The sequence below is a fragment of the Chinchilla lanigera genome, unplaced genomic scaffold (assembly GCF_000276665.1).
Source record: "Chinchilla lanigera isolate Chin_1 unplaced genomic scaffold, ChiLan1.0 scaffold00034, whole genome shotgun sequence".
Taxonomy (NCBI): Eukaryota; Metazoa; Chordata; class Mammalia; order Rodentia; family Chinchillidae; genus Chinchilla; species Chinchilla lanigera.
In genome coordinates this window covers 21207125-21230952 of record NW_004955435.1, presented here as the reverse complement: position 1 = coordinate 21230952, position 23828 = coordinate 21207125, and the positions used below count along the sequence as shown (strand labels likewise).

At 38.9% G+C, this 23828-nt stretch overlaps 1 protein-coding gene and 1 long non-coding RNA gene across 11 annotated transcripts in view; one reads left to right on the top strand and one right to left on the bottom strand.

Annotated features, from left to right (window-relative positions):
• The window catches only part of LOC102011240, a 31741-nt gene extending 29895 nt beyond the window's left edge, over positions 1 to 1846 (bottom strand). For all 3 annotated transcript variants that reach the window (XR_261732.2, XR_261731.2, XR_001234872.1), the window contains exon 1: positions 1748 to 1846. This is a non-coding gene — a long non-coding RNA (uncharacterized LOC102011240). The remainder of the gene's footprint in view (positions 1 to 1747) is intronic.
• Spag17 (sperm associated antigen 17) overlaps positions 1 to 23828 on the top strand; it is a 218993-nt gene that overhangs the window by 51045 nt on the left and 144120 nt on the right. For 6 of the 8 annotated variants that reach the window (XR_001234871.1, XM_013516484.1, XM_013516485.1 and 3 more), the window contains exon 4: positions 11594 to 11725. The exons of 1 other annotated variant lie outside the window; for it this stretch is intronic. Coding sequence is in view for 5 of the 7 variants with exons in the window: in XM_013516484.1 (XP_013371938.1) it covers positions 11594 to 11725 (132 nt within the window). In the remaining 2 variants the exon portion in view is untranslated. Of the gene's footprint in view, positions 1 to 11593; positions 11726 to 12982; positions 13008 to 23828 lie in introns of those variants that run through there. One more of the 8 variants, XM_013516488.1, reaches the window with a different exon arrangement.

Genomic DNA, 23828 nt, shown 5'->3' with positions numbered 1-23828 from the left:
GGCACGCACCTGGCTGATTGATGTCTGTCTAGACTTTGTTGGACCAGGTGATAACAATTATAATATATTCCTTATCCCTTGGGAGGCATGTAGGCCTGGTCATTCCATCTTTACATTCAATCCTGACCTTCAGTGGGTGCACCTCTAGCTGCAATTGTATGATTTTCTCATCCTCTGCACCGACTCACTTAGGGCCTCACCCTTCTGACTGCCTATAATCCTTCTACCTAACAGTTGCCTATAGTAATATCACCATTGAATACCTGTGTTCCTAGGCAAGTACTTAATCTCTGACTGCTATGGAATAATGTATTTAGCACAGTGCTTAGCATACACACTACATGATGCACATTACCCTAAAATACATATTGTTAAGTTACTGAATCCTGCATCAGAGATGAATAAACATGTCAAACATGACCTGCTGGAGAAGAGAACAGTCACTTATAATAGGATTGGCTTGGAAACTAGGTGAGCATGCGGCTCTGGGAAGGCCATCAGTGGACGAGCTGGAAGGATGGGGTAAAGCAGGTCAAAGGGATGGAGTTGAGCTAATGGTGCTCTATCACTGTGGATCTGACAGCCTTAAGATGGCTGACCTTGAATTTAATGTCTTAGGGTGACCCACTGACTGGATCCCTGTTCTAGGGATTTCCCAGTTTTAGCACCAGAAGTACCAGGATCCAAGCCACTCTCACATGATCAGTGTCATGTCAATGACCTATGCCATTGTTCTTAAACTCCAGGGTGTTTAAGAAGCCCTGGAATGCTTAGTTAAGTATAATATTCCTATACCCTCACCTCCAGATATTGATTTAGAAGTTGCAGGGTAGATCCCAGGCAATCTATATCTTCAATTAGGGCACTAGGGATTCTGGGGAAGATGGCCCACAGAGAAAATGAAGAAACACGCTCTGTGGGAGATGGCACAGCATTCCTCTGCTCATAGTGACTTTCCCAGTAACCAACCAGGAGAGACTTCCCCTATGCATTCTATAACTAACTAATGGATCAAATAGATTAGGGGAGGACAGAAACACTCAAAAAGCAAGACCTATTTGTGGACATACTGAGTTTAAATTAAAATAGCCTAGAATAATACCATCTACAATCAAGGTGACAATTCCAATTTCTTGGGGCACTGAGTACTCAGGGAAAGAGAAGATAGGACTACAAAGCTTCTTTACAGAAAGCGGGACCATAGCAGAAATCCCACCCAGGGCTGTCCTCTGCAATGGACTGCTTGGTGACTTTAATATGAATATTAATAAAACAAAAACAATAATGATGGTGATGATGAAACATAAATGCAAAATACGAAAATTAGCAAGGATGAAACTGACAGCAAGTGGATTAAATTTATTATTATGAAAGGGCACAAAAGAAAATAATTTCAGAATCACCTAAAAACTTTTTCAATGACTGCCAGGCTCCAGCCCCTAAGTTTGGGATTTACCAGATCTAATTTGGAACCAGATTTACATTCTCAACAAGTTCCAGGTGACACTGATGCTACCATCTCAGAAATACACCTAATCACTGGTTAATGTTTTAAGTCTATTAATTTGAAGGCACACATCTCTCCATATAACTACTGTATCAACCCGCTGACCTAGCTTCTATGCTAAACAGAAAAAAAAAAAATTGAAAACAAGCATAAATGATAAGTGAATATATTGGCTTACATTAGCACTAGTGTAGGCAGGCTTCAGGTGTACCTTTGCCTAGGTGCTCCCACCTCACTTACCTGCAGTGCCCTTGACCCTTCCTTCATGTGTGGTGGCTTCCACATCCTGATGAAGGTAAGGTAGCTGTGGCAATCGTACTTTTCAGAGCTCTTCCTGAAGCTCTGTCATGACCAAAGAAATCAAGTCCAACATTCCCAGGAAACTGCTTCTCATATTTCCCTGGCCTCAACAAGATCACATGCACATCCTGTACTGAAGAAAAGGGAGGTTAGTGTTATTTTTAGTACAAACAGTTCCACCCATTTGACTGCATTTATGCAGAGACCCATGATGTAAATGGGAGAAGGATCAATGCTTGATAAAAGCTAAACTCCCCTGAGAAGCATGGGACCATGATGGTGAGCCAGCAGCCACCTCCAGCATGGGGTCCGCACATGGCAACTGACACCTCTCGTGATTCAGTGTCGGAGTGCAGGAAGCAAAAGGAGCTGGTATGGAGTGCACAGACATCTAAGCAACAGTGTATGTCCGTCAGTCACTAGTAGGATCTCAGCCCTGGTTGAAGGTCTCAGACTGAAAGCAGGATTTTAAGAAAATTACTTAAGATGTAAGGGGGCAGTTGGTGGCCGCCAGCCTGAGTAGTTTCTAAGCTATGGGACAAGAGACCAATGAAGCTGTCAGGACTGAGGATCCCCATAGGTCTCAGGGAAAAGGAAGTACCTCAACTACTTAGATTTGGGCACTAGATAATGGGAAATTAGTAAGAGCAGCAAGAGTATTTAAACATCAAATGCACCTAAAGAAGCTCTAGATCCTTGCAGCTAGATTGGGGATTGGGCACACAGACCAGGCAGGAACCGAAATGCAAGGCAAGAGTGAAGTGGGGAAAAGGCCTGCTGTGAGGCCACGGAATACGGTCCTTAAAAACAGGATTCTGGACCCAAGCAACCTGGGTAATAATCCCATCACTACTGATTACTATCTGTGTGATTGCCTGGGCTGGTGTCTCCTTATCTACCGAAACGGAGTGTAAGAGTAGCCACCTCAAATGGCAGGTAAGGGTTAAATGAGGTAGAATAAATAAAGTATTTGGAGCAGTCCTTGTCTGTGCTGCAGAACCCCGAGTGTGTTACCTAGCCTACTTGTTACTACTTGCAGTCTGTTTGTACAGCTTTGTAATTGTAAATATAAACATTTAAAAGCACTCAGCTTCAAGTCACACAATAAATAACTCTAAGAACATCATTCGTGTATTTGTTTAGTGAGTAGATATATTTGATGCCTATATTTGTACTGGGGTGTATCAGGAAATTTAGAAAGATGAATCAGGAAAAGATTTGATCTTCCAACTTAGTGGAGGAGACAAACCCTGTACACAAATAGTTCCAATGGGAGAGAGCAGCAGCAGGGCTGTTCACGGAAGGGGAAGGCCCCGACCACTGACAGACCAAGAGAGTCTTCAGATGGGAAAGAACATCCTGGGACTTGATAGGGGTGAGAAAAGATCTTGACCTAGAAAAGGTGGGGTGAAGGTTGCCGTGATAATACAATCATGTGTTTCTAGTTCATGCCTGAAGCAAAGCCCTCCTTAATCATGTGTGTGTCATTCTTCCATACATCATCACATCAGTTCCACCTGCTTTTTGCATTTTGCGGGTATACAAAAACAGAAACACTTCCTAATAAACAGGCTTGTGTGCTTTTAACTTCTTTACTAGAATAAGCCCAACAAACATTTCTAAAATACTCCTGTGTGTTTTGACATGTACTGTACATATTAGATGTTCAAAATTCACATCTCCCTTGAGAGATTAATCACATTTTAAATTATACATGTCTGTTAAAGCATAGATCAGGTCTACCTTCCCTGTATTTGTTATTGCTGCTCCTGAAACTTCTTTACAGCCCAAAAGAGGTCTTAATCCCTGTCAAATGTTATTATGTTACCAACTTTTATGTAGTCTTGAAAGGGGTTGTTTATTTAGTTTCAATGACTCCTTGTTACTGCCAAATATTATTTCATTTCAGCACAGATGTAAGGGGTCCAATGACTGGAATTATTTTACAGCCCTGACATTGTGGAGAGATGGATACCAGTTTAATTATGGACAGCTGAAAGTGATCTAGGAGTCACCTGCTATGGATATTTATCATCATTATGAATTGCTCTCCAAGCCGCGCTCTGAGCACTTTCATAAGTTGCATTTGCATTAGATGGCAATGTGATCTATGTGGAACCTGTGTCTTCTGTCATCTTTAAATTTATGAGTAGACAGTTTAATATTGCTTGATTATTTTCTTTTCCTCTTGGAGTGAGAAAATATGTTTCAGTCATTCATGTTCTTTTTCCTCCCTCTTTTTTTCTGTTTTTCTCCTTGCCTTCTCTCATTGCTGCCCTTGTCCCCCCAGCTGTTTTTCCAATTATGTCTCTTTGGAAATTATTCATTACTTAAAGAATGTGAATTGGATAGACTGGACACATAAAGGATCAAGCAATCCAATAACTAAAATGTAGTTGGCACTTAATAAATGCATAAGGAATAAAGGAGGGAAGAGAGCAGAAAGAACCAGGAAGGAAGCCACGGACTTGCAGAGCCTGCTTCTTAGAATTCTTCTATCCCCTCTGTTAGAGAAATTAATAGCACCTTTTGCATTATACACTGTATTATAACAACATATATTTTATATCCTCTCCTCTGTTATCTCCACCTATCTCTAAATAGATCTTGATTTGTCCCTGTCAAGTTAGACAAAGATTGAGTGGATGGAACAGCCAAGTTGCCCCCATCTGATAATAAATTAAAGTCAGTGTCTCCTTTCCTCTCCTGAACTGAGCTGGAATGTCTTTAAGAGTTTTACTCCTGTCCTGGATGCCTGGATAATAGTAAGAACTAACTTAGGGAGGGTTTGTCAAGCATGTCTCAGTCACTATGCTTAGTCTTTTTATGGACTAACTCATTTAGGTTTCAGTATACTCATGATATTAATACGATTTACACTATTTTTCTACAGATTTTTTGTTCTTGGTAGGGGACAATTTTGCCACCCATGGAACATTTGGCAATGTCTGGAGATGCTTTTGGTTGTCTCAGCAGGGTAAAAAACCAGGGACACACTAAACATTTTGCAACCCACAGGAAAACTTCCTATAACCAAGAATTACCTGTCTCAGAAAGGCCTTGTAGATTAGTTTCAAAAACAGTGATGAAGCTTAACGGGGTTAAATAATTTGTCAAAGATCATCCAGTGATACTTGAGAAGCATGGGATGCATTCTTCAAACCTATACTTTTGCATGGCCCTGCACAGAAGTAGTTAATGGCTTCAAGGGCTGATTCATCAAAGGAGTGACAAAAGAGCTAAAATTCCCAAAGGTATTTATTTCTTTGTTTGAGAGCATCTCAATTCAAGTGCTCATTTCAGTTATTTGCATATCATTCCTCTTCCATTCTTCTCATCACACAGGTAAATCACAGAGTGGAGACCATCAAAAGCAGCCTTTCACTCTGAACACCAAAACTTTTCTACACACTGAGGAAAAAGTTCCTCTGACATAAAAATTATTAGAAGATATAATGATATAAGATAAAACCAGAATGCACAAGCTATCATGCTGCCTAAGCAATAAACTTTAAAGATAGGATATCTGGTTATAGAGTCTATGAAAACAAATAAATTATACATATTCAATTTGATGAATCTTTAACGATAAACAATAACATCTTGCATTTAAAACATAGAAATGGTATGTGATTATACGTATTTGTTTTAAAGTGTCAAATGAAAATGTTGTATTCTTCTCTTTTTATTAATCCTTCAATAGGCACAAATATCAGTTTCTGATGTAGCAAGACCTTGTCTCCAAATATAACTTTTTTAAAAGGAGCTGGGGGTATAGTTCAGTGAGGTGAAGGCGCTTAGTTCAATCCCCCGGTGCCTTCATTGGTTTCCACAGTGCTTTAAGATGTTGATCGGGTATCTTCTGAAAATCTTCATTATCCCCCAAATCAACTTTGGACCCAAGTACACTTACTTCACACGCACATGGACATGTACAGACTTGCACATGCATGTAGACACCTGTACCCACATATGATCACACACCACACACCTGTACATGTCGTACCCATACATGCACAGACAGGCCCCATCTCCTATTCCTGAGAGCAGAGCTTCATTTCCCTCTATTCCTTTCCCACAGTATAGAGCTACTGTTTCACCCTTGTCTGCCTCAGCCACTCGTGGATCCTCTCTGGTGCTTTTGCACTTCCAAGTTCCACCCAGCGCCTTTCTCATACATGACCCGGTCCTGGCTCACGACAGCATCTCCAAGCAGTGAAACCAAGGAGCTTCAGACATCATAGAAGCCAGAAATGTGTTTACCTTCACAGCCAGCCTCAGGCACCATAAGGTTTTAGGTTAGAGAGAATAGCTACCTCCTATCCTAAATTCTAAACTGCTATGTCTCTTTCTTATTGCTTGAAATGATTTCATCCATCACAAGGCTGTCTCATTTTATAATAAGGTATAAAGTTTCAAAATACACTAAAATCACTGCTACCAATAAACACTCAGAGTAAGTTCCCAGTTTAAATCTTGTCTGCTTTGCTTGCAAGAGGAATTTAGAAAACAAAGGTATCAGGGAGGTAAGAGGAGGGGTATAACAGAGGAGAAATGGGCAGTAGAGAGAATCGGAAGAAAACCTTCATCTTGTTATTGCCCCATACCAACGTGTTTATTTTCATGAGGGGTGGGGAACTCTCCTCAGAGACCAGAAGCAAATCTCTTAGCCTGGGAGCCCTAGATTTTCATTACTTCTCACCTGTAGTACTGTGTGAATCTGAGCATACCATTGTTATTTAATAAATGTGTACAACTGTCTCGTATATCAATAAAATATACTGAGGATGGTACTGAATAGTGGACTTTCCTTTCAGTTTGGGGGTAAAAGAATGGGGCAAAGAGATGGGATGGTTACATAATCATAATTTTAAATGAGATACTCTAATCACTATCATCTAGGCCCACCCTAACCAAAACAGTAGCCACTAACCCTTGTGACTATTTAATCAACTAAAAAATAAAATGAAAAACTTAAGCTTCTCAATCTCCTAAGTAGCACTGTTCAGCTATTCATCGGGCACCTGTGGCCAGTGACTATCATACCAGACTGCACAGATACAGAACAATTCTAGTATTACCAAAAATCCATCGGCACCAATGTGGACAAAGATGTAAAGTTGGAGAACACTCAGTGTTGCTAAAGGAGGTAGGGAAGTAGAGCCTTTCATACAACACTGTTGAAAGTAGAAATGCCACTAACAAAAAATATGCATAAACTTCACAGGAAAAAAGGAAATAGCCTAAATCTAAATGTCCACTGATGGGAACTAGTTAAATAAACAGTCAAACAACCATATAAGACTGCTGCTTACTTTAAAAAGTATATTAAATAATACATGTCAGCACAGAAAGCTATCTTGATTATGTTTTTATGTAAAAACATAAATCACTTAAAATGAATGACATGACCTCTTTTGTATAAAGCCTAAAATGGACATACATATATGTTTATACACATACAGGGGATTATGAAAGGCTATACAAGACTATTAACAGTGATTATCTCTGGGGAAGAGACAGCTGAAGGAGTTGGAGAAACATTTTCTTTTCACAATACATCCTGCAGTGTTATACTTTTCACCATGATGAAGGACAATAATATTCTTCCTTTGTTAAATTAATCATACACTAGTGAAATAAGATACCCAAATAGTCTGACATCAAAAAAGAAATGTAGATCTTCTCAAAGTCAAAAGCCTGTTTTACAACCTCATATGAACTGGATTAAGATCTAGGGTATGGACCTGCTCCTTCTTCTGAGGTCTTCATCTATCCAAACCAATCCTAAGTTATTAACCCAAAAAATGTGTTAAATATGAAGTCATACTTTGTGGATCATTGCAATTACTGCAATAAATTCACTGCTCAGTGAATTCATTGTTTTCAAAAGAAACCAATGGGTTCTTTTAGGGGAAACAACTGGTTATTTGGAGCTCCTGGAGGTAAAGTCTTCCCAGACCATCTCTCTCCTATCACCCCTCCCCTCTCTGTCTCTCACAGCTTCACCTTGCCTCTCCTTGACCACGTTGCTCCCAAAGCCTATTCCCAGCAAGAGAAATGCAGATCCAAAGTTTTTGCACATCCTCAGAACTCACCCATGATTAATATGTGAGTTAAGCAGTGATTCAAGCTGCTCTGTATGTTGTTTTATAATTATCCCAAGGAAATCAAATGGAAAACCTCATGGTTTTGCATTCTATCTATCCAACATCCTCCATCCATCCGGTTTCCACAGGGATGTGTGAGGCAATTCTCTCTACTAGGCAGACTGATATTTGTGATCATTAATGTGGGCCGGTAATGTAGAAAGGAGGATTGGCTAGAAGGGAGAGGAGGATCCTGTGGGAGCAAGGAAAGAATTTGACCCACTTATTTTAGATGGTAAATATGATGTCAGTGGTAAAGAGGGAGGTGGTGGGTTTTTTTTCCTTCATGTTCTCAGAATCACAAATTTCCTAAGATGAAAAGAGCATATACACCCCCAACACAAATATCTTCACACAATAACCATGGCTTTCTGCCTCAGCTACACTCTTCGAGACATCATTTGCTCATATACCAAGCTTTCCTAGAAAAAGCACTTTTGGTCGCTGGACCCAGAGCCTCCCCAGTCCCTTCCACCTGGAGACCTGACATGTGGAAGTCCAGGGGTTGTCAGGCCCTGCTTGGCAACAATTGTTACCATTTTAAATAAGTCCCATTTGCCCATATGACTCATTTTCATGTGTGCGAGTTTCTGACTCAAGCAAAGCACACCTGCTTGGTGTTCGGGCCTGATCAGTGCTCAGGTTTTCACCCACTTAGGACTGTTTCTCTGCCTAGTGTGGGAAGCTTGGATTTCCCTCTATTTACTCCTTGTCCGCTACCTCCTGAATGCTACCATTTCATTTCATGTTGCTCATCTTCCCAAAGCCTACAGCTCTTGTCGTCTTGCTGCTTACATACATGTACAGAAACCCATGCACATGCATACACACAGATACATACATGCATGCAAATCATGGATGCTGGACCTTTATAGTGCTGGAAAGCCAGAGATTTGCAGGGGAGGAGAAGCCAGTCTGAAACCTTCTAAGAAAAGGTACATTCACTCCTAAGTTTGTGTCCTCTTCAAATTTTAATTCCCCTAAAGACACCTGTCACACATAGGTCTTCTGAGGATTTGTTTTTCTTCTGATACCAAACTTCTGTCTGAGTGGAGTTGTGACTTGTGGGGTATTAGAAGAAAGCGCTTTCCAATGCAATTAATTTGTGAGGATCTGTCTAGTTCTGGTCTCCTGGGATGACTCACACACTAGGAACATTTTCAGTCTTACATGTTGAATTCAGCACAGAGTCTCATTTTCATTAATTATCCTGATGACCATGATATCATATGAAAGTGGCATTTGCATCTACTCAGAGAAACTGTAGAGAGAAGAAATATACCCAACCTTTACTGCTGCTAACGGTACCTTGTGCAGGCTGTGCCTTCTCCAGGCCTGTCTGCCTTGTATCCCCTCCGTATGCACCACTTCTCAAGCTCCCATGGGGCCTCCTCAATGCTGCTTTCCTCAACACTGCCTCAGTCTCCTCCTACATGTAGAGATGATGCCGGTGTTCACAGTACCGGTGACACTCCCGTCACCCATCTCCCAGATCGGGACAGGACATCAGTATTACCTTGATGCTGTGCCAGATTTGGGTTTGAAACCCAGAACTGTGCAGGCAGTTTTAAACAAACCAGAAATACCTTTTATGGCTTGCAAAATACTTTTCTCAGGGAATGGTTTGTTGTGCTTTGAGTCCATTTTAACACAACAAGGCAAGATTCATAGTCTTCCAGAGACAAGAGGCTAGGAATCACCTCCAGAGACATCCCATCTATCACCACGATGCTAGGCAGGCTTCCACAAGCCCCTGCCCCCAGGTACAAGTGAGCATCCCGCTTTCACAGATCATCCAGAAAAGAGACTCCACGACCACTCAGGTTGCCCTTTCCAGTGTTAACTTCCCGTCATTGTCATCGTCTTTGTGGTACAGGGGAACACTCCATGCTAGGCTGCTCGGAACTTTAAAAACCCCAACAGGAATATATTTTGGACCAGATGTCACAAAGCAACCTGAATGTCAGCGTACAGTTTCACTGGTATTGAAAAATTCCATCTTAAACCAAAAATTGATGTCTTCTCTCAGGGTTTGACCCAAACAAACAGTGTTCATTTTACAGTGAGGTCTGACCTGTGGCCCCCATTGAATCCCCTTCCATTTTGAATTTGTTTGTCATTAAATGATGAGATTCTGCAGGTGTACTGTGAGCCTTCCTGCTCCCAGAAACTATAGCTATCAGGTCCATTTTCCTAAATTGTGTTAGTAGGAGTAGAGCCACCATGAAAGTAACGTGCTGTGTTTGCTGGAGAGTGCTCCATTAGACACCCAGGCAGCTTTCTGCGTGTGGTTTGTCCCTTTAGTTTTTAAAAAAGATAACTTTAATGGAACCCTTTCTCTGTCTTTCTCATTCTGCCTTACAATGCAAGAAAATCCGATGTGGTCTCTAAGAGGTCCAGTTACATTTTGGCACATGATAATCCATATGACCATCACAGTTAGAAGCGAAATATGCACCTCCCTCTCCTTCAGCTATTTCCTTTGGCAAAGAGAAAGTCAAAGGAATTGAGCTGACCATGAAGCCCTGACCAAGAACTGGTATGAACCTCAGACAAGACACAGCTTGAGGGATGCAAGGCATGCGGTCACTGTCAGACTAAGGGTTTGAAATTGACACCATATGCACAGCAAGAAGTGACTGCTCCAGGGAGCAGGGGGAGAAGCACCATGTCAGAACATTTCAGTAACACCTAATTCATCTCGAGGTTATAAATAAATATGATGCTAGCTTAAAAACAAAACTTAAAAAATACTTTAGTTAGATTACTTCTGTGACAGTCCTTCAGACAGACATGAACTTTATTAAGGAGACAACATGAATAAAGAGAAACACATAACAACTTTTATAGTATATTTTACGTGATTTTATTTTTTTTGCAGTAAATAAAGTGCTTATAGGGCTCCGAGGAAAAGGGCCCAGATGTTACAGAGTTGTGTGAAATTTAGGGGAAACAAGCTGTAAAAAACACAGTCATAAAACAGGCTGTCAGTGCCACACATCTGGACAATACAGCTGTATGTTCCTAGTGGCTGTCGTCACCCAAAGAAAACTCAATAACCTTATTTCACCCCAATTAGGCTGCATACCAAAAGGATCAACATTAAATTGTAAGGCGGGTAACATTCATATGGTGCCTCTGTGTCAAGCCACTTTTATCTTTCATTTGAATTTGGTCACCAAGAAATAAAAGCCTGCTAACATAGTCATTTCCACTATTATAAAGCCCTATTTAATTTATAATGTCCTAGTAAGTCAAAGTTTGACAGTTTAGGCTACTAGCTATGCCAAACAATAGACTTTTTGTAGCATGAAAGTGACCTGTCGCCCATCCCAAAATGGAAGCCTGACTCTTTCACTTCCCCTTTTCTGGGAGTCTGAGTCTGACACCACTGTTAGGACACACTGTCTGCCCTATTGGAAAAATGAGCTGGTGTTCAGACAATCAAATGCTGTTTGATGACACCAGGACGTTTTCCCATTCCCCCCTTTTTTTCTTGGTCAGCAATGAAGCACCTTTACAATAAGACAAATATTACAAAACCTATAGTAAAATACCCTTTCATTTTTTCATCACTGACAGTTTGTGCCAAAGGTTATAAAATGTCACTTTTTCTAATAATTGCGTTTCTTCTTAGGTGTTAATTGCAGCAAAAACAATTATGGATAGTGGAGAGAAGTTAACCTTACCATTGATAGGGAAACTCCTGAAATTTCAACTGCTCCAGGTTAAATTAAAGGACCAGCAACGACGAGAAAATGAAAAGAAGGTACCGCATGACGTGTGGGTTGTCTAAATTGGGCAAGCAGTGAATAAAATGCAGCTGAGCTTCCAGGGAGCACATCTCTTCTTAAGCCACTATTGAGTGTTACCTGGCAAATGTATCGATCACCTCAGCTTCTTAGTGAAACATCTCTCCAAAGATCTGCTGGAGGAATTATTATAAATCTATTAAAAATGTTTCCTTATATATGAAAATTATAATATTCAAGGCATGTACTCCAGATTGTTTTATGTTAGTGTATTTATATTTCTACCAAGCAAGTAACCCACTAAAGAAACTGAGTCAGGACAAGTAAATGTAAAAAAGGAAAAAAATCTTTTCAAGTCAAGATCTATTTAAATTGTTTTATTTGATATTCAATAGGAGTGGCTACTAAAATAGCAGACACATCTGCACCTTCATAATAAAGTAACTGTTTTACCAGCAATCCATCAATCCTATTTTCATATAATACATTTGATCATTACTTCACATATGGACTTCTCTTTTAATTTGCCTATGGAAAACAATCAAAGTATTTTCAAAATATTAATATTTGCATGTGAGTAATATTTTTTAAATACTTTTAGCAAAGCAATGCCAGGTTCAACTCTATTAGTTGTGATCAGTGCTCAGAATGAAAAATACTTTTCTTACTTTCCAAATCATGCTGAAATAATTTTGGAAAACCAAATGCTTCTGTATGTGCATGTGTAATGTGTATTTGCATGCACTCGTGTGTGTATGTGTACGTGTATGTATGTATGTGTGTGTATGTGTACGTGTATATATGAAACGTATTTATTTGCACATGAGTTGTTTCTTTGTAATTTTAAAAGAGGTAAAATCAATCAGTTGAGAAAGAAAAAGTAAATATGCACCAATAATACTTTATTCAAGACACCCAAATCATTTCCTACTTGAGCTGTGTTCTTGATAGATTATTGTAGAATAATAATAATAATTAGCAATATTAACAATGTTACTCTGTGCTAACAGAATATGGTTTCATGTTTTTCAAAGAGATTCTATATATACCATCTTATTGGGATGATACATACTGTACTCAGTAAATTTCTATATGGATACATTTGATGGCATAGTTATTCATCTTTTGAAGATTTTTTTCCATTGTGTACAGGGGAATGATTGTACCTTAAGAAATATTTATGAAAATTAAGAGTTGGCAGAAGAAAAACTGTAAAATTTGAAAATAGTATAGTAACATCTCTTCTTGCCTGTTTAAACTCCAGTGTCATACGGAAACTTGAATTATGAAAAGTAGACTGTGAGTATTGTGAAAATTCCTGCATCTTTTCTGTTTTGCACTTTTCCACAGCACCTATAAATAACATGCTGGAGTGTCAATTTACTTGTTTACCATCTATTATTATAAGGGAGTTATTACTTATAATAGGAACACTTTGCAGATTTCAGTTAATAAACCTTAAGTAAAGAGAAATACGCTATCCTGGCAGTTTAGGACATCTTGTAAAGCATGCAATGATATAAAAAATATTCTTGAATTAGTATTTTGCTCAGCAATTCTTCAATTTATGAGCTACATAATATTGCTATAAGATTCTGAGTATATGGAAATAATTTAATCTACTTGTTGAAAATTTAAAAACTCCTAAGGAATTGGGGCTTGAACTGTAGATATTTTAAAAAAAATTATTTGACACAAAAAGAGAAGTCTTTGAGCAATTAATAGCGAACAATCGCATGATCTAACTTAATGTCTGTTTTGAGGGGGTTCCCAGAACACCAGCCTCAAATCCCTGAGTCAAAAACCATATGAGTAGGTGCTAAATAAATTGATGAAAACCGATTGGAATGGAATACTTTCCAGAAAGTACTTTTGGTAAGGCAAGATGAAAGGAGTCGTATGTGGGATGATGTAATCTATGTGCTTTTCAACAAGACTGCCCAAGAGGTCAGTTGCAACAATTGAGGCTAATGCTTGTCGGCCAGGAGTTTGGCAGAAAGCAAAATAAATAGAAACTATGTAAAACTGATATCGTCCTGTGCATGAGAAAATGAATACAGAAAAGAAAAGAGGACTTCATCCACATTCTTCTTTCTTAAACTTAGGATGAAATTCTGTAATTCCTATAAGAGGAGGGGAGTGACTAAATCTTCAGCTTTTTAACCACAACATGAAATTCATATAAATGTTTCCTTTCAAATGCTAATTACAGTACATTGCTTACATCTGTACAACTCAAAGAATGTTTTGTAACTTCTGTGTATAACTTTTGGAATTGAATTTTTAAAAATGAATAGCTTAAAATACCCATAACAGTAATTACAAAAAATATTAGGGAAAAATGAAGAGCAAAAATAAATAGTATAATTTATATTTGTTTAATACATTTAAGTACAATGTATAACAATATATTGAATCCTGTTTGAATCAAAATTTTTCTTAAAACTAAATGGTAAATAATATTCAGCTGCCAAATACAGTAAAGATATCTAAGACTCTGAAGTTCAGTAACTTAACAAGAAATTGCTTGTGCTTTCTGCTTTGCAAGGAAACTTGTTAGCTAATTAATATGATAAAAATAATTATTAAAAATTAATGTCATTAATATTTTAAAGATGTTTTTACAAATACTTTTAAAACCCTTTATCATGTGAATTTCTGGGGCACAAATGCTGGCCTCTAGTTGCAAATAAATATAAACTATTTTACAATATTTATCTGTTTGGAAACACTGTGTTAAGTACTTCCAAATAGAATATATCAAGAAAGATGCTCTATTTCTATAAATACACTTTAGCACATCAGAATATAGCTTCTTCTGCACAGTAATTCCAAATTAAATTTTTATCATACTTTAAAATGTAAATAAAAGTGTTCTGTTTAGAAGTAAATTTTTCTTAAATAATCATCTCAACACTTATTTTACATTTTTAGTTCTACATTATCAGCCTGTCATTAACTCAAACATTTCTTCAACCAAATATTTATAGAAACAATATATTAGCCACATGCAGTCTCATAGTGTTCTTTACTATTTTAAAATAAATTGACTGGTTTCTGTTCTGGATTATGTATTTATTTAATCAGCATCTGAATTTTTATTTTCACTTATATTTGGTTTCCTATTAACACCAACTGTTATGTTATAGATTAGTTGTGAACATTATCTTAAAACCAAAGCAATTATGAAACAAAATATTTCAGTTATACTAAAAATTCAACTAAAAGAAAGCATTCATCATAAAAAGATGAAGACGACTAATACAAAAAGTCATTAGCCATTTAAATAATTAGGTTAAATCTCATCTTATTTGCCTCTGAGTTCAGAATGTTTCGTTTTTTATAAAAACTTGTGCAAACCCAAACATATTCTGTTTTTTTTATTTATGAGTTGAAATAATTAGTCCTTACTTTCTTAGGCCTTTTCAGATAGTCTTAATCTTTTGTGGAAGAGAAGAGTTCTCTTTGTAGCTCATGTACGTTGCACAAGTTGCCTCATTTTCTTGTGTATTAGAATTGAAGAGAAAAATATGAAGAATATGTTAATTTTTTCTTAAAACAATTCAAAATTAAAACTGCCTAATTTTGATAAACACAACATCGTGAAGCCACAAACAACCCATCGCCTCCTCCACAAGAGGAACGAAGAGAAATTAGAGCAGCTTTCACAGACATTTTCCAGCTTACTCCGGTCAAAACCCGGCAATACTGGAAATCAGCCAGTGCAATGCCATTTTGTGTGTGTGTGTTTTGTTTTAAAAGAAAGGCCATAGGGACATACCAGGAAATTACAGGCTGGTTAGTTTTAATTCAGTTGTGGTTAAAATCTTCAGAAACTATTTTAAGAAATCAAACAGAGGAAGAGCAGGAACTCAGTTTAGAGGAACCCGTGTGGTTTCAGGAAACGAATAACTTGCCTCACTAACTGAATGGAATTCTTTGAGGCTGTATTATCGAAATGAGGATACTATCAACATGAACGCTGGATCTAAGGATTCAAAACCTAACAATTCAGGAGAAATTACAAATGACTGCCTGGCTGGCTTTTCTCTAAAACAGAGTAGTGCTTTCCTAATTGGTTTGATTTTTATTAACGAAAACTTTTTATGGACTTCTAGAAAACTTTAAAGCAGCACATATATTTAAAATACGATAATATTTTTTAAGTAGCTATAGTACAGCAGCTAATAATAGTTAGCTACCATTATTGACTATTTGGTACTGCATTAGTCCTTGATGTGGTATATTATTTAATCTTTGAAATGATTTTATGAGTTAGAGATTTATTCCCAAATTTCAGTTGATGAAAACTTAAATAATTTCCCAAGGCCAAAGAGCTCTTTTCAGCAGTGGAGCTGGAATTAAAATATAAAACTCTCCGAGTCAAAAGGTTATGTTCCTCACCACCATTTCTTCCTTCCTCAAGTGTCTCCATGAACATAAAACGATGCTCAGGGCACACCATCAGTAGGGCACTGCGCAGAAATTTTTCCCATAGTGCCAGTGATGGTGGCTAGTGATCTACCAGCTACAGCAATCACATGGGCCTACTAACTACAGTGCTTACAATATCTGGAGGTTCAATGTGAGCAAGTGATCAGAGAAAGGAGTAAAACTCACCAAAGGCAGAGGTACTGAGCCGATCAACCACTGATTCCCAAGGCAACTCTGACTTAATTTCCAGTCCTTCCCTCTCTGTCCAGAAATAACCCAATCTCTGAAGGAATATTTCAGAATAAGACCTCTTGAGATTATTTTAAACACCCTCATGCCTCTCTCTGGCCTCTCTCTGGCCTTTTGAGGTATGATACCATTGGCTGATTTGGCGCTAATATGTTTCACATCCACATAGGATCCTGGACAAGGCAGACATCAGAGACACATCAGACCCAGCTTCCTGGCTACCACCATATCACACACAGAGAAAGCCATATTTTGATGCTTTGAAATAGGAACTGCACCTGCGATGGCAGTGTGGCACCTCAGGAGATTCTGTGGGCTCCTAATGATTGCATTCCTGGTCAAGTGAAAGCGATACTACATTCCTAAGTTTTTATTTTCTGTACCATAGCAACTCACTAAAGAAACAAGTTCTTAATTAAATTTCATGCATTATATTTTCTATTCATTAGAGGTACAGAAGGAATGAGAAAGAGAAGATGGAATAAAGTAAGAGGCACTAACAAGAAATTATAGGATATGTTAGGATTTTAGTATGTTTCCTTTCTGTTTCATTCTGTGGATTTTCTTTTGCATAGTTGCAATTATTGTAAAAACTACTCCAAATTTTTTCAGTTAAAATATATTATAATTTTTACTCGCTAGCACAGTATCCTCATGTATTCTTATTTATGTAATATTCTACTGGTCACTGTAATTTTCCTCTGTTATTCAACTTTTATTTCTGTATTTTTAGAATAAGCTATACATTCTATAGCACAGAAATATTTTGAACAATTTCTTTATCATAAATTAATAGAGGTGGATTCATTAGGTCCAGAAATGTTCCTATTGCCTTTTGTTTCCAAGGTGGGTTCTGACACCATTAAAACCCAGTTCTGCACTTAAAAAATGGCCACCTAGTAAAATGAATTTGCAAATCATTGTGCATTATATACAGTCTTGGAGATTTAACAGCATAGTAGATGATTAAAGATGGAGGAGTTTTGGGGCTGGTAATTTAGCTCAGCGGCACAGTACCTGCCTGGCAAGCACGAGGTCGTGATTTCGATTCCCTGTACCAGAAAAAAAAAAAACCAACAAAGATGGAGGAGTTTTATTAAAATAAATCTTTTTTTAATTCTGTTTAACTTGTCTCTCAAATTTCTTCAACCCCATATACTTTCTCTCAGTCTATCACCATCTAGGACCAGTGGAACAGATATGAGATACAGTCACATCTTGAAAGGCAGCTACAGTAGCACTCAGAAAAGACCCAGTTTCTCACAAACCACGTAATGATACGAGTTAGTTACAATATCCACGAGCATGTTTTTTCATGTCCTTAACATTATTGTGATAATAAATCACATAGAAAACACAAAATTATACACATATAATATTCATTAACTCTAAGAGTAAGAGGAAGTACAATTATTTATTATCAGCTCCATTAACTTACCTCCCATTCATAGTGAGAAATAGGTGAATGAATATTTACTAATTTTATTTGAATGTTTACATCAGAAAGTCATTTACAAATAAATATATGATCTGAAATATTTTGATGTTCCAAGTAACTAGGTTCCCTTCTTAAATAGACGGATAATTTTTCTTTTCCCTTTAAAAAGATAATAATTAGAGATTAAAGATTCTAGGTAGATGACACTTCTTACTTAACTAAGTGAAATGCTAACACTATTTTCAGTTACCATTGAGACAAGTCCTCACATCTGCTGCATAGCTGAAATGGTTAAGGAATCTCTGTGCCTATCCAAAGCCTTCTCACAGTGGGAGGCATCCAGATGTTTTCTGTGCATACTTCATTTTAAAGAAAATGTACTCTGTAATGAACTTGACTCTCCCCTTCTGATGCTGGAGAACATGTGTTCCCCAAACATGGTAGAGAGAAGGACCTCTGAGATATTTCCCTCCTAATTTTTTCTCTTGAATTGGCAAGAGTTTACCCTGATTTTTTTAAGTTGTGAGCAGATGACTGAAGGAAGGGAACATGCAAGGAACATGTTCAGAAATCCACCAACAACACCACTGCCTGAACCTTTGGCCTAAGAGGACCCAGATTCTTCTATCGGCTTCTGTCCTCCACTGTGCAGTATCTCTGCATCAGAGAATCTTTTCTCCACGTGGGAAGACATTTACCTGACAATATTTCTTGAAATTGTACCAAGTGAACACTCACTACTGGAAATGCAAAATGCAGGATACTTACCAAGTTGCTTAGAGAGAAAAATGACAACTATGTGAAAGATGATACATAAAATAATTTTATAGAATGTATCAAAATATCATCATGAATTTTTTAGGTGGTGGAATTACAGTGAATTGTGTAAATTCTGTATGCTTTTTCCAATATTCCAATAATAATGATTTTATAATAAAGAACACTTGAAGTGAATTAAGATTTGTAGGAATCCTCTTTAATAATACTTTTGGTGAAGTTGAGGGAGGTAGACATTTCAATGTTCATGAAAATTGGTTTAAAGACCCTTTGCTCCAGTTTCCCAAGCTCAACCTTGCTAAAGGAATCAAAAGGCAGGAAGAAAGGAAGAAGACCATGAGCAGCAAGAGCAGTGAGAGACAAGGAGCTCGCCCAAGAAACCAACGAGCACCCAGCAAGGATCACTCTGCGCTGGGAAGACAGTGGAGGAGGAGGGCAGACAAGCATGGAAAAGAGGTTGGAGAGCATCAGAGGCTGAGATCAGCAAGAGAGCCACAGGAGGAGATTTAGGGTTTCTGGTCAAACCAGTTTATATCTCTACCACTGCTGTGTGTCTTAGGACAAAGTGTGTTGTAGTTTACACAATGTGAATACAATTATCTATCTTATAGGTTGTTTTCTGAGGTCAAATTTAAAAGATGATGTCTAAAAGCACCTTTCATATTCCATTACAAGACTGTGCCACTAGAATTTACCACTTCCTTTGAATTTTTGATTAACCTTCCTCTCTCTGTGAGCTCAAGAAAACTCATGAAAGAAAGGGCCTACAGACCAGTAGTGGGAGGCTGAAGCAGAAGGATCATGGCAAGTTTGAGGCCAGCTTGGGCTACAGAGTGAGCCCAAGCCCAGCCTGAACTGCATAGCAAGACCCTGTCTTTAAAAAAGACCAAAAACAGAAAAGGAAAAAGAAAAAGGAAGGGCTTAAGAACTCCTGAACTGATGGAACTCCAACAACAACAAAAACACCAACTTTTAAAGATTTTTATTAGTATAGGTTTGTAATATAATACAGTGTATGTTCCTAAATACATTCATCATGAAAAATTTATATATATGTATGTATCATTGTCCTTTTTATTTCCTCTTAGTGCCCTCCTCCTCATTTCCCCCACCCCCAGTACCCCTGCTAGCCTCAGCCTACCTCTCTGAAAACACACGTTTAAAAATGTTCACTCTATTCAGTAAATATCTGAGAAATGACAAAATATATGCATGAATGCATCAATGAATAAACATTTAGTCTTCTAGTTAAACATTAGAAGAGTTCCTTTTTCAGATCCAGAGGTTACCCTGGGATTTGATTTCAAATTGTTGTGAGACAGTTATACTATTGTTGTGGAATCTCTGGTGGATTTTGATGGAAAAATAGAGACTTCCCTGTGGCAAGGCCAGCTCTCAACCTAGTTGCTGTGAAGGGCCTTGTGTATGAGGCTTTGGGGCACAGCCTGCGTTAAAGTGCCCTGCAGCACCCTTGCAAACTGGTCAGACTTAGGCGCTAGCTCAGGCTCTATGGGCTCACCTAAATGAGTTGGGGTATACAGGCAGACTGGCCTGGCTTCACCCACTACTAGCTCTGAGATTCAACTGTTATCCTTTCCTCCTGTCAAAGCCTATTTCCTCCTGAAGATAATACTTTACCCATAGTAGTTGTGAAGACTTAACAATATATAATATCTGTTATATGGTAATAACTCAGTAAATAGAAACATAATGATATTGATGACAATGATGTTAACAATAATGACAGTGACAGCCATGATTTGCATAGTCATTTACTAATTTATTTCTGTATCAGCTTTGACTGACAGTTTTCTCCTTGTAGACAACATGTAGGTACAAAGTCCAACTATGAGAATATCATGTACAGAACATCAAGTCTAAACCAAAAGAGCTAATTTGAGAGTTTATGTCTCTGACACCCGATACTGCCACAAAATACCTCCCTGTTTGGCAAGACCCTCCTGTCCATCAGGATGCTCTCTGCTTAGACAGTTTTGAGGGGCTGCTGCTATTACCTGCCTTTCTGCTTCCTCTTTTGCACTGTGTTTTCTTGTGACCCATGCTTTTCTTCCTGGTCTCTCACTTCTCTCATGGTCCTTTCCTTCACCCTACCTTAGTCACTCACTCATGCACTATCCAATGGACCTCACCACTGCCAGCCTTGAGATCTCCCATTCTATAACCTTGGAGAGTTCTTGTTTTCTCCTTTCTTATAACCTAATATCTGCGCCCCCAACAGCACTTCTTCAACTCTATCCTAACTTTCAACACATGGATCCCTCCAGTTTCTACCCATTCTTATCCCTGCCATTTGTTAGCTTAGACTACATGGTCCCAATTACTGTTAATCCTTTATTTATGCATTTTTATTCCTTCAGTGTTCTCTCCTTGTATGAAGTCATTTTGCAAAACTCCCAGGATGAGCTCATGACCTACCATTTTCATGTCTGTTTCTGAGCAGCTAAAGATCACTGAGGCACACATACAGTTTTGTTTTAAATTAACAATCTCAAAATTTCCAATAATGTGTCAAAGCTGGCAAAGCTGCTATATTTCTCTAGTATACAGTACTTTCTCCCTCACTCTGAAATGACTGTTCTATTATTATCCATATTAAATATCCTGTGTCTTCCCTGCCCAATCTCAGTTGCTGACTTTTCCTCATGCTTCACTTGAAAATTTGAGACATTCATTCAGTACCATCAAGACCTCTCCCTTACATCTGCACTGAGCCTCCCATCTTCTCCTTGCTGCTCCTATTAAACTAAGAAATTTTCTCTCTTCCCATCTATCTAGAGTCACTGACACATGTTCTTGATCTTGTTCCATTTGTCTACCGCAGGAGTCCCCCATGTCATTGCTGTTGCCCTCTATCCTGGGTCTTTCCACCAGCCTGTAAATTTTACATATGCATATGCATACAAGCATACCTTGACCTCACCCCCCTCCATCCTCTCCTGTAATAAATGACTCAGTGCAGTCTCTGCCTTCCATGCACCTGTGACAGACAGGAGGTCCTCACTCAGAACCCCAGGGACTTCCCTCACTGGGGTGCGAGTGCCGGCCCTCCCTGCCTGCACCCTGTGCTGAGTGAGCCAGTGCTCCAAGAGCTGCTGGTCCCATAGCTCGAGTCCATGCTTTACTCCCACCACCATGGTTCCCAGCTGAAACTTGCAGAGAGAGCCAGATATGAGGTCCTCACTCAGAAGCTCCAGGGAATGTTGTCACTGGGGTGCATGTGCAGGCCTTCCCTGGGTGCACCCTGCACTGAGTGAGCAAGTGCTCCAAGAGCTGCTGGTCCCACAGTTCAAGTCTGTGCTTTACTCCCACTGCCATGGTTCCCAGCTGAAACTTGCGGAGAGAGCCAGGTATTTCCTATCTACTTTCTGGGAGCAAAGCGGGTGACCGAGGACTCCATTGTCATTACAGTCTGAGTCTCTGCCCTCCATGCATCCCCGGCAGATAGGAGGTACTCACTCAGAAGCCCTGGGGACTGCTGTCACTGGGGTTTGCGTGTGGGCCCTCCCTGCACGCTCGCTGCACCGAGTGAGCGAGTGCTCCAAGAGTTGCTGGTACAGCAGTTCAAGTCCACCCTTTACTTGCAGCCAGACCCCCTAGGGGTTGCAGGCATGGGCAGTCTGTGATTGCTGTCCATCCAGCCTGCATCTGGTTCCTGCATGTGTCCTGAAATGACTGGAGACACAGAATCAGGTGGCTCACAAAATATCGTCCCTGCCTTTTGTGTCTGGGTTTTGCTGTACCCTGAACAGCCTGGGCACATAGGTCCACTGGACCGGGATTGTCACACCAGTGCAACCCAAGTCTGGGCCGTGCATGGGCCCTGATCTGCAAGGGAACACTGGATCACACGGTGCCATCAGCTGACACTAATGACTGTGTCTGAGACCTGGAGTAACTAGATACAAATCAACAACTACCGGAAAACCCAAGGCTAAGTAGCGCTTCTCAGGGGTCACTCAGGGGCAAAACTGACCAACAGGAAAACTAGGGACAGTAGTGGCCTTTGCTGTGCAGCTACTGAAGAGGAAAACTGAGCTTTCTGCATCCAGTAGCAAACATGACAAAACAAAGGACTAAAACACAATCACAGAACTCCACCCACTCAGGACAAGTCCACGAGACATCGACATAAGAGAACTTGGTAAGCACATGCCTGAAATAGCTGAAATTATTGCAATGGAAGTAAAGAAACAACTCCATAAGGCCATAGAATAGATGAGATCAGAGATAATCTCTCAAGCAAAAAATGAAAAGACAGTAATAATGAAGGAACTTCTCAAAAAGTCTGAAGAAGAAACATATAAGAAAATAGAAGAACAAAGGCAAGGGACAGAAGCATTCAATGAAAAATATAGAAAGGACTTAGAACGCATGAACCAGATTCAAAGAGACTTCCAGAAAAACAAAGCTGCCATTGAAAGCTACCAAAACCACTTGAATGAAGCTGAAGATAGAATCTCAGACTTTGAAGACAGCATGGCACCTAGTGACCATGAAAGAAAGGATCTTGTAAAATCAATAAGGATCCAGTAAAAGTGAATTCAACAGCTCCAAGATGAGGAAAAGAGGGATAATGTACAACTTATAGGAGTCAAAGAAACAGCAGGAGACAACACAACTGACATAAGAAGAATATTGGCAGAAATAATAGCAGAAAATTTCCCAAGCATGGAAACAGAACCTGATATACAGGTAAATGAGGCATATACAACTCCAACGAACCACAACCAAAATAAAACTACACCCAGACATATAATAGTCAAGTTCCCAGATCTCCAGCAAATGAACAGAATATTAAAAGTTGCTAGAGAAAAGAAACAGATTACCTATAAAGGAATGCCCATCAGAATCAGAGCAGACTTCTCAGCACAAACCATCCAATCGAGAAGAGTTTGGAGCGAAGTATTACAGGTCCTGAGACAGAGCAGCTTCCGACCAAGACTGATGTACACTGCCAAACTATCCCTCAAATTCAATGGAGAAATAAAATACATTCATGACAAAGAACAACTGAACAACTTCATGAGTGCCAAGCCAGCATTACAAAGAGTACTAAAAATATTCTACACAGAGAAAAATCTGACTGCAATTTCAAGAACAACAGTAGAAATGAAACATCAAGAAGAGCAAGCAAGTAAACAGGTAGAAAAAGTAGGGCACCAATGAAAGTAAATAACATGACAATGCTAAATCATTACATA